Here is a 16587-nt window from a genome sequence, read left to right on the forward strand (position 1 = left end):
ATTACAATTTTCTAAATTAAAAACAAAAATAGTTCTATACAGTGGAAAATGTTGCATATTATCGCATATACCCTTTCTTTATTTACCCTAAGTAATATTATGTAATGTTAATGTTGATTAAACAAATCAAAAATCACAGATTTCTTTTGTGGACCTATTAGGAGGATGATACAAGATAATACTCAACTATCTCAGAAACACAGAACCTCCTTCATCATCATAAAACATCTGGATCTTAAATCGACATTAAGCAACATACATACCATAGTCCAGCTAAAGAAACATGATATAGGTGTTATCATTAACAAGGACTATGAAGTGGATCAGTATATAGTTTGTCCTGAAGGTGTCCAACCACATATCAAACACCTACGTGATGACTGCTGTTGCTACTTGCATACAAATATTCATTAAAAAGGTTTAATCTGAAAACAATTCTGTAGCACAACAAATTGTCCAAAACACAAGGCTTGACTAAACATTTTCACAGCGCTATTCCTGTATGATGTAAAAATATAACTTTAAATAAAATTGGCATCAATGATTTAAATTTTATATGTACATAAAAAGACAGTTGTGGTTTGTAATGTCCAGAAGATATTTTACAGCACCACTAGAACTTATTTACAGAAATGAAAATAGATTCATCTCTATAACGTCATGTCATCATTGTGTATCCATATTGTACTATGTGAAAAGACAATGCCAAAAAAAATAATTATGGTATAAAAATCAAAAGAAAAAATGATGTGGTAAAAAAAAGAGAAGATAAAAGGACAGTAACGTCAGTGCAACATCAGACCTGCTGAGATGACAGAACGTATATATGTAGGTGAGGCTGTTACACAAACCGGAACACAAGTTACAACATCCCCATCAAAATATCACACTAAATTTCAGAAGTTCCTAAAACGAGTAGTGATGCAACTGAAACACTGTAATTTTACGTTTCAACCAAGGCATATAATGGTAACATTTTGTTCAAATAAGCCACTGACACCAACTAACAAATATGTTCCGTAGGAAAAAGGTCTAACAAATTCAGGCTAAATGGACTTGATAAATAATAACAGTGTAAACAATATTGTCAGTAGCTGCTCTTACAGTGTTGTGCTCGTCATCAATGGAATCTGTACTTGCGAGCGGGCTTGAGGTTGACATACGTCTTCTTCATGTCCTCAGTCTCGTTTGTCTTCACGAGTTGGTAACGCTCTCCCTTCGTGGTTACCACCTGATTACCGTGGTACCGTACTAGCTTCTTGGGAGCCTGCAGAAATCACAGCAGGATGCCCAGGTTAAAATGTGTCAAGGGCATTTGATAAAGCAGCAGCAGAGTACAAGCAGAGACTTACGTCTTTGGGGGCAACAGGACGGTGTGTTTTTTTGTCATCCTCCCTGTCCACCAGCATGTACCTGTGGAGATGAAACACAGGCATAAATGTGGAAACAAGGTAGTGAGGCCATGTTTGCTCTCCACTGTATGGTAACAACCTTACTTACTTCTCAAGAATGCTCTCTTTCAGTTTGTGGTCGGCCACTGAGGAAATACTTTTCCCATGGTTCACCTGAGGCAGTTGGACAGCATCAAATCAGACATACACAACGTAGGCTAGGCTGCAGCTGACTTGAAACAAAACGACTGTCTGTGTGTTGTGGCAGAGACTCACATTAAGAGGAGTGGGGCTGAGTTGAACATCGCCCTCTATGATAAGGCGCACAGCTTCCTCCATGTCTCCTTTGGCAATAGACAGGGCACTACGAGCCTCCGACAGACTACACTTGGGAAACATCTCCAGCAGGTGCTGCTCTTGGGCCTCCCACTCTGACACTGGTAGCTGGACATATACACATCTACACATGTTAACCTCTCAATTCAAATACATTAAGAAAAGGAAAACAATGTGCTGATGTGCACTGAAATGATCACCTTAGCAGTAGCACCCTCCGTCTGGGGTTTAAGGCACTGTGTTTCTCTTCCTGGTGGAGGGTCACTGGGCATAGTGATGAGTTTCAATGAAACATCATCTGTGCTTGCCTTAGGTACGCTGTTTTCTTCATCAGCTAAACAGAAAACTGACAAGTTATTATCAGCACAGAATACTAAACATGTTAAACCGGTGATACCGAACAGTGGCACTTTGCTTGTTTTTGATATATTGAAAACTATATGGAAATAAAGAAAGGGTAACACTGTATATATCAGAAATAATCAAAAGGCAGTACCTGAGGTCCGAGCTGTAGCTAGTTTTGAAGCCAAGCTGAACATCATTTCACAGACCTTTACACTGTAAAATTAAAAAACAAACAAATATATTTTAATAACAACAAATGACAGAGTAATGTTGCGTTCTGGTCTTAATTAACAATGTTACCTGTCAATTTCAGCAAAGCCAGGTATGTAAGCCTCTAGCATCTCTGCAAAGACCTCCACATCAAAGTTTTCCTCCACACTCTGCTGGGAGCCGAGATCCTCCAGGACTCCAGTGATATAAGACAGAAGAACATCATCCAGTGCGCTGCAGACAGGGAAGGGTAAAGGAGAAGTTACTGTAAAATTGATTGAATTATACTTTTCTGTGAAGATGCAAGAAATTACACTTAGAAACTGCTTACCTGAGATCTGCATCGGGAATGTAAGTCTGGATAAACTCGTGCATCGCACTGTGGATGATTTTGTGGAGGTCCATCGTCTTCTACTGTGCAGCAGAGGAAATGCTGTAGTTGGGGACACAGCAGACGGTCGACTGGTTTATAATGAGCGGCAGTGACAGGCAGCAAACCTCAAGTGACCAAACACACCAGTTGTCATCCGTGCACCAAATAAGGTGCACCCACCGACCCAGGCTGACATAAGGAGGTTACCAAAGCATTTCTCTTACGAAAGCCTGGTTATGAAAGCTTGTGAGACTGCTGTCACGGCACGGAGGTCAGCCTTTTAATTTAATTCCACTTAAGCATCAACACATTAGTTGGTTTAAGTTACACTTGCCAGTTCATATCAGCAAAGATCACTAGAAGGTTAAGATGAACTAGGATGAAACTACAACTCACATGGAGGAAGCTACTTCACGACTAGGCTACACAGTGGTTAATTGAAGGTAACAATTACTATAGTTAAAAGCTTTGAATACTACTCGTTTGTTGCAGTTCATCAGCCATGCTAACGTTGATTTTGTTGCACAGCGTTAGCATTACAGCTACGGCTAACGTCGCGGCTAGGCTAAGCTAAGCTATCACCGTTTGCCAGTATCCGCCTCTTTGAGCTACCAGTCCCACGCAGGTATTTTCCACGGCATTATCACTGTCCGTTAATCTTCATTTTCGTAACCTCTGACAGAAATAACTGTACGTTGTTAGCGAACTAGCGGCTTAGCTGAGTGGTTTGTTGTTAGCCGTCAATAACAGCCAGCTAACGGTTAACGCTCGCGACCAAAGCGACCCTCGGTTCTTATTTATGTCGGAGAGACTTTTAACGGAGTAAAAACTTACTGCGGCAGAAACTATGGGGACATGAAGCTCAAATTTTGTTTTTACCCCCCGATTGTAGTAGGGGTGGTAGATTGGTCAATGCAGAGGGTCCAGAGGCTTTTTTTTTGTATCCGTGTTGCTGCTTGTTGGCCCCCGCACGCGCACGAACGATTCAAAACATTAGCACGTCATTTCCTTTGGTTGTAAATGTAAACACAGTAACACGGTGTCTGTGTGAAGTGTTGGTAAATGTGGATTTGAATGTATTTTCTCCTTATCAGAGTGAGGATAAGAGGTAGTGAGAAGTGTGTTAGTGATAATGAAAAAACAGACAAATATTTCAAAGTGATAAATATTACTGACTGAAAAACTCTTAGGCCTAGGCTTCTCATGGAGGAGCGTTTTTGTGGCTGCTAATAAACCTGGCTGTCATAGGTTAATATATATAAATTCTTTTGGAAAAATTGGTCCTGATTGATCCTCTCTCACTGTGAGGATTTACATTGTTGAGGATTTGGACAGAAGATAGGCTAATGCATGTCACCTTTACTTTGTCACTTTGTCACCTTGGCCTCTGTGACCTCTGTGACCTTTTACAGTTTGTCAAAAAACAACTCATTACATTAGCCTACATCTCCAGTGCCTTGAAAACCCTATTCAAATCCCCAAATTTGTTTTGTTATGTTACATGAACTCAAAAACAATTAAAATGCTAAATAAAAGAGCTATTATATGACAAAAATATGCACCGTTGAAGCAGGTATTTTGTCAACACTAGGATGCTATTTCATATTTCATGGACGTGTTAGAACCCATATGAGGCACACAGTAACAGATAAAACTTCAGTGAATCCAACAATGTGCTTTATTTTGTAAGACAAAAAAGCAAATTATCAGCTTCTTGTCTGTGTTTTTGTGAGTTAGAAAACTGAAGCAACACTCAGGCAGAATAAAAAAGACAAACGCTATAGGTCCAACAAGTGCTCAAAGTAGAACAGCTTTCTCTCAAATGTGAAATCCCTCTCAAGTTCCACTGGAAACCAAGTCTTTAATAGTCAATCATACACATGTTTGATTAAGATTAATCTCCTCATTGGATGTGAAGGTTTCTGTGACTCATCTTCGGTTCCTGACTCGGTGTCTCAACACTGGTCTAGGCTACATTAGGCCAGCAAATAGTCTACTCTCAGTGGGACATTATCTTATATCTTTTGCCAGATCCATACATAGTTGATGATCAAGGTGTTATCTGAGGCAGCATCAATGATGCCATCAGAGCCTGCTCTCAGTTACCTCCGCCTGTGTTGGTATTATAGCAGATATGTACATGTAAATCATTAATGCCCATTCAATTGTTTTCTTGCTCCCTTGGCAGTATCTCTTGCCGGCTGTAGTATTTCATCAGGAAATATGGTACACGCCACTGATAAAACAAACAAGAACCATTCTCAACTTGGCTGAACTCTGTTTCAACCCTGAGCTCATGGCTAGACAGGTGGGGCTGAGCTATCTAGGGGGAGACCATGTAAAATCTGCAGCAGAGGAGAGCATCTTGTTTTTCTTCATGTGTGTTAACAGCTGACAATGAGAAGAGCCTCTGAGCCATAACACACATTGAGTATCCTGTTTTATCACACTTGTGTTCAAACTGTACAGGCTCAAACTTCACAAACACTTTTACAGACAAAGCAAAAATCTTAAGTGCAGTGTGTGTCGCATTAATACCTAAACAAAATGTAATGCTTTAAAAATTAAACTGTTCAGAATCACATTTTTCAACTTGTTCAGTTCAGAATTCAGCTGTAAATATGAAGCATAATAGGCATAATAAAGCAGACACTGTAGGATTTCATTGTTTTTTTTTTCTTTTTACATCAAAAATTGCCACAACACTAGGTGGCAGCATTGAGTTATTAGTGACGCCAGGACCTCATCCACTTCCCTGAGTGGTGGTTTGCTGTTGAGACCCCCCAACAAAACAACAAAGGAAATTCATTGCTATAATCAGACCCACAATAATTTATACAAATGTTATATTTTAGAATTTGTTCTGGAGAACAAGTCAAGATTAAGACACAACAGTTGCAAGTTGTTCGCCAGTGCTTAAATCTGGGTTGTTGCCATCACCAAAATAAATGGAGCCAATGTTGTTGAGGAAGATTATCTCCCAGTTTTACTTGAATCCCAAAGTGGAACAACAGTCATAATGTTTGGTCAGACTTCAGTTTTTTGATTTGTTTTTGTTTTCCAATACCTATCATCTTGGTTCCATGTGCGAGTGAGAGAGGGAAACATACAGAACATGCATGCATGAACTCAAATCATGCACTTATCCAAACAGTATTTTCAACTATCTTTAAATGAATCCATTGCCAAATAAAAAAATATAGCCTTCCACTGATTATGATAAAGATTGAAATATTCCTGTTGGGAAACTGTCTTGCTTTCCTGCTCTTGCTCGCATCACAAGAAACATGCAAACATTCAGCTGTATAATAATTCGATAATCAGATACAAACACGCACACTATAAGCCGGATCAATACAAAATGACATATACCATCAATAATAACAAGGCCAACATTGCGTTGTTAGCCTCAAGCAACGTTATTATTTAAAATTTCCATTGGGAGTTGAGTTAAAACAGTGTGGTAATAAAATAAATCAGTGGATATGTTTTCATAAAATGCATTCAAAGCATGTTTGAATGTGGAAATCATATTCCTTACAGAAGTAGAAGGACAAGATTTTTTTTCCGAGAATAAATAATTAAAAAACTTACAAACTCATTATACTATACACGCTGCTGCAAGTGGAGGAGAAACTTTAATATGTGCTAATGGTATGTTTACTCTTTTCTGCTCCTATATACCGGGGTACAATCAAGCATGTCATGCAACAATGTTGAGTCAGGGCACATAATGTGGATATTGTACTGGTGGCACAGATTTCCATTTTCACACAGACAGTGGGGATGGGGGGTGGGGGGAGTGGGGGAGAGAAGGGGTTGGCCGGGGGATGTCTGAGCAAAAATAAATTAATTTTACAATTCTCATCAGAGTCCCCAAAACACTGAATGATTTACTGCCAAATTAATTACCCTTTACCTAACTTTAGACAATAATGCTCAGCGCTGTCTGTCGGAACAGTATTATTCTATTAACGTTCGATTTGCAGTTCAGCCAGAGTGACTTCATATTTAGATTTTATTATATTTCCTTAGTGAATGTGTAGCATTGCATCCACAATAGAAAGGCACAGAACTATCAGATATTTTTCAGTTGAATCACCTGTGCAGAAGAGATGGGATCAGCACATTATTTGGAGAGAGAATTTGTTAAAAAATTTTAAACACTTAACATATCTGTTCCACGGCATTACAAAAGGTGCATTTACAGAGTGAATTCAAGCACAGTGCAGTTTAATTAATTGAAACTTTTATAATATGGGTCTTCCTTCACAATCATCACCCATCTTTAATCAAATATAAGGCTTACTTATCATTTCACCTCTCTCTGCTTGGTTTTGAAGGTCGTGTGATTCAAAGGGTTATTGTGTAGATTTTGACAAAAGTAGAGTATTAACAACACTTGTGAAATCAAAGTTGGCATATGTTTTCAATTAAATTAATTAAACTTTTTTTTTAAATTCTTTATCGAAGAGCCACAATGTTAGTGACTTGAAGAGACTTGGAGCATGAGGGTGAGATTAGCTGGCTGGTCGTCTGAGGGAGAGGGGCTGACCTGATCCAGATCCGGGCCACCTGTGAGGGCTAGCCTGCCCTCCCGTCTGCCTCCTGTCCTGTCTCCAGGAAGTAGTCACCAGGCCACTTTTACCACAGTCAGAGGTTACACAAGGACTACAGGGTTAAACAGTAGACCATTACACTTAGGGCAAAAATGTTAATATTGCTCTGTAGAGTTATATATTCAATAGAAAATCAGTGACACGACTGTAAAGATTTCTATACAGTAGATAAACCTACGAAATGACATTCTGTATTTCCCAGAGTAAAGTTTAGTTAGACATAATAAGCTGCAACAAATGGGTGCAATAAGCAGGGCAGTTCAAAAACACAACCTGCATTGGGTTCTTCTCAGTAAATGGGTTGGTCTCCCTTGTCTTGGTTTGTGTGTCTCTGTTCAGCAGTCGATAGGTTAACCTGCCCCTGGCATCCATCTTATGTGGCCCCCCTCGCATTACCATTGATCTGAGGGAAATAAAGAGCACACGTGTTATTATATACAGCCCAGGAAAAACACCCTCTCACAGTGATGGAGTGAACAGGCCAAATGTATGAAATATTGCCCCTCCGACATATTCTGTCTTCCTGTCAATAGTGCAGCCTTTGCCCACAATCTGGATCAATAGCGACTTATCTTTTCATGATAACACATAACAATGTTGTCTGTTGTCTTTTTCTGATGTTGAAGTTCTAATTCTGTCCCTCTGCCTTTTTAAATCATCCACGCTGAAATGTATATTCGGATATTTATTATTTTCCTTGTTTTTTTTTCACCTAAAGGCATTAAATTGGCGTGGGCCCGCAAGTCTGAGACATGGCAGTTACAAATTTACATGTTGGTTTTCTGGACGTTTCTCTGAAGCTTTTGGGGGTCTCTCATGTGTGAGACTGCTCAGTGGAGAGAAGACACCCCTCTGTAAAAACATCTGTTGTGGAAATGGCTGTCAGACTCCCTTTTGTGGGCTCCGTCTTTTCTTTGCACAGAGATTGTCATTTGTTTTGATCATTTATGTGGGTGAAAGAATAATGATAAAAAATCTGGAGAATGTAGCCATGCAGTTGAGCAATCTACAGTGGGGCTGTGTTTATACACTTATTTAATTTATTTATTTTTTTAGGGAAAGAAACATTTCTCTCTGATTTAGAGGCATTGTGGTCTGCACAATGAGGCATGTCATGTAACTATGTTATCTAATGTAAAAGTAAACTATAATGCACCCTGAGTGATGCGACAAAGTAAAGTTTTTGCAAATATTTTGCAATTAACCATTTCAGTAAGCATATGTTCCCTGTACATTAAGACAAGCTGCTAAAAGATGATAACAAAATACTCTTTAATTATTCATGATGTGGTGATGGTTATCATCTATGGAAGAAGTCACTGGAAAAGAGACATTTAGATCTATTTAATTATGGAAAATGCTCTCTCTTTTAATTTCATATAAATGAACCCAACTGATTGTTATAAAAAAGTGCAATAGGAAGTGATATAATGTGTAAAATATATTGTCAATAAATGCTTTGTGTTGTCCTTTTTTTCTCAGAGTGGCCCAAGGTGCACTGACACCACCGTGCTCCACCAGCACAGGAAGTGTTTGGAAAGCACCTGTCCAGTGGTGCCACAGGGCACATCACCTCTGTGTACCAACAGGTCAGCCTCCATTTGTCTGAGTCAGGTATCTCTCTCACTTCATGCCTTTTTTCACTGCCCAACACTATACAAGACACGACATGAAATAATTAGTTTTGCTAAAATCAAATTAGGTCATTTTTAAATAGGTGTTATTTCCATGGTCTGTTTTATGTTTTAGAAGCCCCATACAACAGGAAATTTACAGACACAACTGAATAGTTCATATATACTGTATCATGAAGTTGAAAGCAGAATTAGACATTTTACCGGCAACTTCCTCTCATGACCTTGCTGGACGATAAAGAAAAGTTCTGCATGGACATGATTTTTCCTGTGAATCCAAAGGTTTCATATTATTATTTCTGAGTGTAACTGCCATTTTCAGTTCTCATTGTTTCAAAAAAAAAATATATAGTGCAAAATGGAGCAGATTCTATGTAAAAGAATCTAAACATTGTGTGTGCGACCTGGTTTAAAAGGTGTAAAAAGCTGTCTCTATTTAAATGAACCATAACAGCGAGATCCCTGCATGAATTAATGGGACGCCTGTTTGCGACTCTATGATTTTCCTGCAGAACAGGTGAGTGTTTGAGCAGAGTGACACCTCATAAACTAGCTGATAACCTGTTCCTGTGTCTTCTTATCTGTCTTCCAGACAATCCCTGGTCCCTGAGCACGTTGTCGTTTCCCCTCGGGCCCATTATCAGATCCCCTCTGTAGGCTCCCAGCAGCTGCAGTTATTGTGGAAGACTCTACTTTTATAGCCTCATGATGTCTGTGACAACACTGGTTTTTATGAGTGAGTACATGCTGTCTTGTGGTTGTTGGGATAGTTTCCTTTTTTGTTTTGACTCAGCAGCTTCCTTCTATGTTTTTTTGTTTTTCTTGTCAAATATATTTAAAAAAAATTGAATTTTTTCAAACAAGTACGAAAATGTAATGATTTATGGCTTTTCAGTAGTAGTGGTGTTTATACCAAATCTGAAAAGTGTAAATAATATATTAAACCTAACATAATAAAAGAAAACAAAAAAACAACAAGGCAAAGAAAAGCCCACTGAAAAATGTAGCGCTGAATTTAATTATTAGGTTATTTTCAAATATTATATCATTAATCATCTTTTTCCAATCATGTTTCAGCACTGATCGGTCCCTCGCTCTATCTGTGAGAAACGTGTTATCTCCCTCTGCCATTCATGTACACATTTATTGGATTCCAAGTCTCTGGGATCAATCTTTTGGCCACCAGAGGAGCATAACTAATGGCAACATTAGAATGGCTTTGTGAGAGGGACTGGCCGGATGCAGGTTAACCAAGCAGGAAATAATCTAGGATTTTATATCCTGCATGAATGGCGATAGGATATGCTGAGAATAAATTAATCCCCCCCAAAATTTTAGCACTGAGGTTATCTTTTGAATGAAACAGTTACAGAGGGGTGGACGGTTTATTTGCCTGATTTTTTTTTTTTCTGGGGGAGGAGGGGGGTGGTGGTGCTCCCTGCATGCACATGTGGAATTTCTTGGCAGATAATGACCGTCATCTTAATGCTCAGCCAGGGTCAGACTATCTATTCTGCCTCTGACCGCAGGTCTAGACGTCCTTCCTCTGGAAAGCGTCCCCCCTCCTCCTTCCTTTTAAAGATCCACTTCTATTTTCCTGTTGTGCCCAAACAAGGATTTTATAAAACGGGTGACATCGCCACACAAGCTGTCTGCCGAATCCCCCTTAATTAAAGTGACGTTTAAAGCCTTCCTCAGACACTAATAAACCCCCTCCATTAAGATCCTCCTAATTACTGTGTGCAAAGGAAAAGGGGACACACACAGACAGACAGTGTGGAGGTAAGCCTGCTGGCATTTGGCCCCATAAGCTGGGCGCCACACAAAAGAAAATGTCCCCTGGGTTACCCATCCTACTAGACAGATTCCTGTTTTTTTTTCCAACCTCGCTCCCCCTCTCTTGTTTTCTTCTTTATGAATGAAAGTATATGACATGTGTGGCTGAGTGTCCATTCATGGAGCTGCTGGAATGTGTGAATAAGGCATGAATGAGGCATGAGTCCCAGCCACCTGATTAGTCATTAAGCAGTTTTTTGACATTACCATTGTTTAAATGTGCATAGTGGAAGTGAGGGTGCTGTCGATTTGAAAAGATAAATATTCAGAGGGAACTGAGGGACGCAGGGATCTCAGAGAGCATCCATCTAACATTTTGATCATCAGAACACTGATTTTGTACAAGGCTTTGCTACGCAGATTCAAGTCCCGTGCTAGTTTGATATGGCTTTGCTGTGTTTTCAATTGATGTGGACAAGAGACTCTCATATGGTTATGCGCCGCTCTGAGCCACATGTACATAGTGTGTGGACAGTCACTACAGCGTCAGTGGCAGAGTCCTGCCCAGAGAGGTTAAAAGTGTTTGGTTCGTGTCCTGGTCTGCAGATTAATGACATTAACGAAGTTTCCATTAGTCGTGCAACTGGGGGAGACATGGGCGTCCATGCGGAAAGCCACATGACCGAGGCAGAGATAAGAGAAAATGAAATACGTCTTCGTGGAGACAGGAGGGGCCAGGAAGTGCCACTCCAAATTAGCCGCAGGCCCAGTTTGTTGTTACTTCATTAACCCAACAGCCCCGGGAAAAATAAAAAGCAGGGTCGCAACCTTTAGCAACAGGGAGGCCTGAAATTTGCAAAGAGAGGCTCTGTCAAACTTTTAGCTGGATGCAACTTTTGACACAATACAGACAAGTGTTTATGGGGGAAAGTGGGCATTTAAAGTCAAATCCAGGAAACTTCACACTTTATTAGGTTTTAGTATTTTACCTCAAAACAGGTCTTTCTCATCTGAGATTGATTCAGTTATAATTGCTGCAGTTCCAATTAAAAAAACAACAACTCTACTCTACTTTTGTTTTAATCATTTAGGCAAACGTTAAAATATAGCGCAGGTTAATTACAAGCATGTATTCAGTTTTTTTAATAGAATTGTGAGGTTGAAATCAATTATTTTGTAATAATCCTGAGAAGTTGTTATAAATTAGATGAAGTAGTCGGTTTCTGACTGTCTGATCTATTAAATGTTAATATTTATGTCCTACAGAAAAACTAAGTAAAAGTGACAGTGTGTATTTATTTAGGTCAGTTATGCTCCTTGGTTCAGATCTGACATGATATGGATGTGTAAGTTCACACAGACTCTGTGTGGACATTGAGAAACTTTACTTTACACAACATTACGTCAAACTAACCCAGCCCATTCACATCAGTCAAATAAACTCATTATCAGCCTTTCTACGAATGACAATAAAATAGGATATTATTGGATCATTCTTTTTAGATAATGTGTGTTGAGCTCTGTTTGTTGCTGTGCAGCACTTGGTGGTGTTCTTCAAAACAGAGCTGAGGTGTATAATGCCGTCCTTGTTGTTGTAACACGAGCGGAGCAGTGGCTCTTTATTTGCAGGCAGTGACTTTATTAGAGTCTATGGTTACAGACCCTTGGAAGGAGGGCTATTGTATTCTCACCCCTTCTCTGGCAAACATACCTCTGCTGCTCTCCTCCATTGTGCACTCTTCATAACAAACAGGCCTGACGGATTCTGCAGAGAGAGGAGACATCTGAAGCTTATATGTATTTTGTGTAGTTATCTTCTATTGATTATAGGAAGTTTGGAGTTTGGAGTTTGGAGTTTGTCACTCTGAAATGCCCTCATGAATCTTTTCATTGCTTTAGATCTGAATTCCAAGTTTATCTCTTAAAAAGTCAGATAAATTGCCTTCTCTCTCTCTCTCTCTCTCTCTCTCTCTCTCTCTCTCTCACACACACACACAGTTACACACACACACACACACACACACACACACACACACACACACACACACACACACACACACACACACACACACACCTACTCAGCAACATGGATCAGCAGCAGCTGACTTGGCTAGAAACTCTGTGGCACAGGTAGACAGAAGCAGGGTCCAGCGAGTGTCTACTGAGGCTGCAGACACATCTGCCTGCTTGATTTCACCTGGTAACTGAGCATGTAGTATTTACTTCTCGGCTGAAATGCAATCAGGGGCTGGTAGCTGGCAAGGAAGCAACGAGCCTGCGATTAGGTGCAGCTTTTTTTCCTCCCTCCCCTTCTCATGAGAGTTAAGGAAGACTTGGAGTTGGAAAAGTGGAAAAGAAAAGAATGTATTGAAATATTTTGACAACTTATGTAAAACAGCATGAGATTTTTTTTTGAGGTTATGTTATACTATGTAGAAGAACATAAAAATATTACCTAAACTATCAAAAACAGTCTTCTATTGTGAAATCTTTCTAGTTTTCCAAGAATTGTGTTGCATGTGTTGGCAGGACACTCATATATCAAACTTATTGCTTCTATCATTTACTACTGAAGTGGTAGTTATGATAACATTCAAGCAGAGTTCAAGGTCTAGCACTAAAAGCATGATTAATTGTACAATACAGTTTCCAATTCATCATTATGAGCTGTTTCATTGCTGACGAAAAGAGCCTCATGAATTCCTGATGGTGAACGTAAAAGTGACGCAACTGAGGTTCCTACGGTAGAGTGCTCCCCTGTGTGTGTATAAACATTTTACATGCTCTAGACAAGAGTCACCTCTCTAATCTGGCTGAAGAAGTGTGTGGAGAGGTCCTTTATCCCTCCCTGCTTTAACCGGTTGCTCACAGAAGAGCCATTTACCTCCACTAATGGGGAGTGAGCCTTTCACTGGGGCCTGTTTGCCTCTCAGTCCTCTGAAAGAAAACTTCGCCAGAGAGGAGACATTAAGAAAACCAGTTAATCTGGAGCAGCCTGTCTGTGTCTGCCCAGGGAGTGGACCGAGCTCCTTGGTGCCTTTTCAAGAGGCTCCCCTTCACAGCAACTATAGAAGTGTTAGATCAGCACTTTTCTCAGTCGCCCTCACGAAGACACAGTGGTTAAATAAGTGAGTGGTTAGCCACCATGTCTGCTGCTCATTGAGTCTGAAAGCTCTAAACCTAAATGAACCACACAACATTTGCCACTAACAATTTATTTTGTAGGTTTGTTACTACACACCTGTCACTCAGGGGCCAAAGCCTTATGATAGGAGCCTTCAAATGTGAGAGATTAAGCAGCCTGTTGAAGTAACATGACAAACCATGTTCACTCTAGTTTAGTGTGTTGCATATTTACTTGTTAGCTTCTGAAAATAGAGCTGATGCCTATGGGAATGCCACCATATAGGCTACCAATCTGGTGCAGGATGAGAAATTTAGGGATGGTCAAATTTCTTAAAATCATCTTGGGGGAATGCAAACATCTGAGTCAAACTTCATGGAGCTGATTAACATATTTCATGTAAGGCCTAAAATGTCAACCTGCTGGTGGCGCTTGGGGTAAAGACAAAGAGAGCACTTAAGTCAGGAGGAATCATCATCAGGGGACCATGAATGTTACATAATTAATGGCAATCCATCCAGTAGTTACTGAGATATTACAATCTGTGGACTGACCATAACTGCTCTTGTATCTGTGGAGCAAACACACAAACACACAAACACACAAACACACAAACACACAAACACACACACATGTGGAAAAAAAGAGCTAAGACGTCTGTGGTGTTAAATTCTCACTCTAACCCATATAGAGAAAATGTTTTATTTCTATTAAAGTAGCAAGTCTCTGAATCAGGCAATAAACCAGGAGGGACAGAAGCCCTACTACACTCACAACCAAGTCACTGCTACCTTTGTTTGTGACAGTGGGGGCTTTTAACCCCCGGACAGTTAGTCTTTACTGACCGTTTATTTATGGAGCAATCCTACTGTGGCAGGAGTGCTACACCAAGGTCATCAGTGGCTGCAGCCACAGCGACCTGTTGTTAAAGACGGGACAAATAAACACAGGAGGAACTCTGGAGAATGGGGTTAATCAGGTAGGTAGTCACAATGGCAGGTGGCTAGCAGGTTAGGGTGAGCAGGAAGGACCAGTGTGTGGGGGGCTGGGTTTAGGAGAGAGTGAGGTGTGAGCGCGAGAAGCAGGTATTTGGTTTGTGGAATTTGAAATACACAAGAAATAAGACATAAAAAAAATGTGGAGACAGAGACACACACACACACACGCACACAGTGGGTACGACAGATGCCGTATGGACTCCTGTATTCTCAGCGGTGAAGGAGGGCCCTGAGGGTCTCTGCTGTCTTACAGTACACCAGGGATCAGCTGTGACACAGTGACACTGATCCCCTCGTGTCACACACAATGCTGTTAGAACACCACTTTGTGTGTAAGTGTGTGTGTGTGTGTTGTGGGATTTCATCATGTCAAATACACTCCTGCAGATTTATTCATGTCAGGAGTGTGACACTGCCTTATGCACCTTTATGCACACACCCAGGGCAACATGTCTGCCATACTAATATCCTCTTTCTATGTTGTTGCTTCAAAATAAGAGTTTTGAGGGGGAAAAAATGCATCAAAGGAATTTTTTGTGTATGGTTTTGTCCTATCAGGGAAGTGTCTGTGCAGACACTGGGGAAGCTGGGAGGTGCTGTGGGTTGTACTGCTCTCGTTTGGCCAGTTGAGGCCATGCTTTCCTCAGGGTGAGCAGAGTCTGCCGCCAGCCTCAGCATTCACACACCAGCTCTGGCCCACTTCTCCCCTCACAAGGAAGCTGTATATATGGGTCATGCAATAGGACTCATTGGAGAAATCATCTTAAAATCTATACCCCAGACAGCAATGCAAAGCAAAAAAAAAAACAGCTTACTCATTTTCTGAGTGATTTTTTTGGTACTGATTGAGTTAACTGCTGATTACCATTGTATGTGCTTTTTCTTTGACATTCCACTTTTTCTCTTCTATGTCTATATTCACTGATTGCACCTTAGAATAGGGGTGTCAAACGTGGGGCCCGCGGGCCAAAACCGGCCCAGCAAAGGCTCCAATCCTCAGGATGAATTTGCCAAGTGTGAAAATTACATAGAAATATTGTTGAAATTGCACATATTTCTATCAAGAAATCTTAGGTTATTCATAATATGTTTTGTAAAAGGATAGCTCATTAACTGTAAACATCTTCATACTGTACTAAAACAAAGAGAAAAAAATTAAAAGTTATTTTTATTTATAGGTTATCTGGCCTACTTGAGATCCAATTGCGCTGTTTGTGGACCCTGAACTAAAGTGAGTTTGACACCCCTGCTCTAGAATAATCTACAACGTCATTCCAAGATTGGCTTGGAAAATGAAATTCTTAGTATCTTAAAAACTTAATGCATATTATCCATAACAAGCCATCCTTCAGAATACATATACGTGTACCTATGTTTTCCTCTCTGCATATATGTTTATACATCAGTTCAGTTCAATTATATCAGTTCAAGTTTAAATACAGATCTCAGAGAATTTCTGTTTATCACCACTTTCCTTTGATAGGAGCAGAAATCATTCCAACAATGTTATGAAGAGAAAAGAAAATTAAAGATCTGAATAGTTTTTAGTTTCTAACCCTAGCCCTAACCTTACCCTTATTAGCTTACTAGCCTACATTGTCCATTCTTTCTTTTCTTTTGTACATAACAGAAGGAGATTACTTATTTTAAATTACATATATGTTGGAGAGCGATACTGAGTTGATGTTTTCCTCTCTTCTTGCCTCCAGCAGTGGTGGTCCATGTGCTGTACTGTGGCCAGCCTCCGTCCAGGTGCAGACCTTCTCTGCTGAAAACCACCG

General features: G+C 40.1%; 1 protein-coding gene and 1 long non-coding RNA gene across 3 annotated transcripts; one reads left to right on the plus strand and one right to left on the minus strand.

Annotated features, from left to right (window-relative positions):
• Window positions 1-419: 419 nt before the first annotated feature.
• Window positions 420-3640, minus strand: cuedc2 (CUE domain containing 2). 2 transcript variants are annotated; one of them, XM_085799981.1, is made up of 9 exons: window positions 3490-3640; window positions 2614-2715; window positions 2373-2516; window positions 2224-2285; window positions 1928-2061; window positions 1668-1835; window positions 1501-1565; window positions 1353-1413; window positions 420-1267 (listed from the first exon to the last, which is right to left on the minus strand). In XM_085799981.1, the coding sequence occupies exons 2-9, from the start codon at window positions 2685-2687 to the stop codon at window positions 1121-1123; spliced, it is 855 nt and encodes a 284-aa protein (XP_085656107.1). In that variant the 5' UTR covers window positions 2688-2715; window positions 3490-3640; the 3' UTR covers window positions 420-1120. The 2 variants fall into 2 exon arrangements, with proteins under 2 accessions (XP_085656107.1, XP_085656108.1); XM_085799982.1 differs by having other exon boundaries at window positions 891-1267; window positions 2614-2696; window positions 3490-3624.
• Window positions 3050-9619, plus strand: LOC146973431 (uncharacterized). Its single transcript, XR_015037755.1, has 3 exons — window positions 3050-3098; window positions 8757-8888; window positions 9501-9619. It is a non-coding gene; the product is annotated as an uncharacterized LOC146973431 (long non-coding RNA).
• The last annotated feature ends 6968 nt before the right edge of the window (window positions 9620-16587 follow it).

The sequence above is a fragment of the Trachurus japonicus genome, chromosome 15, assembly GCF_045865225.1.
Source record: "Trachurus japonicus isolate A0001 chromosome 15, Traja_1.0".
Taxonomy (NCBI): Eukaryota; Metazoa; Chordata; class Actinopteri; order Carangiformes; family Carangidae; genus Trachurus; species Trachurus japonicus.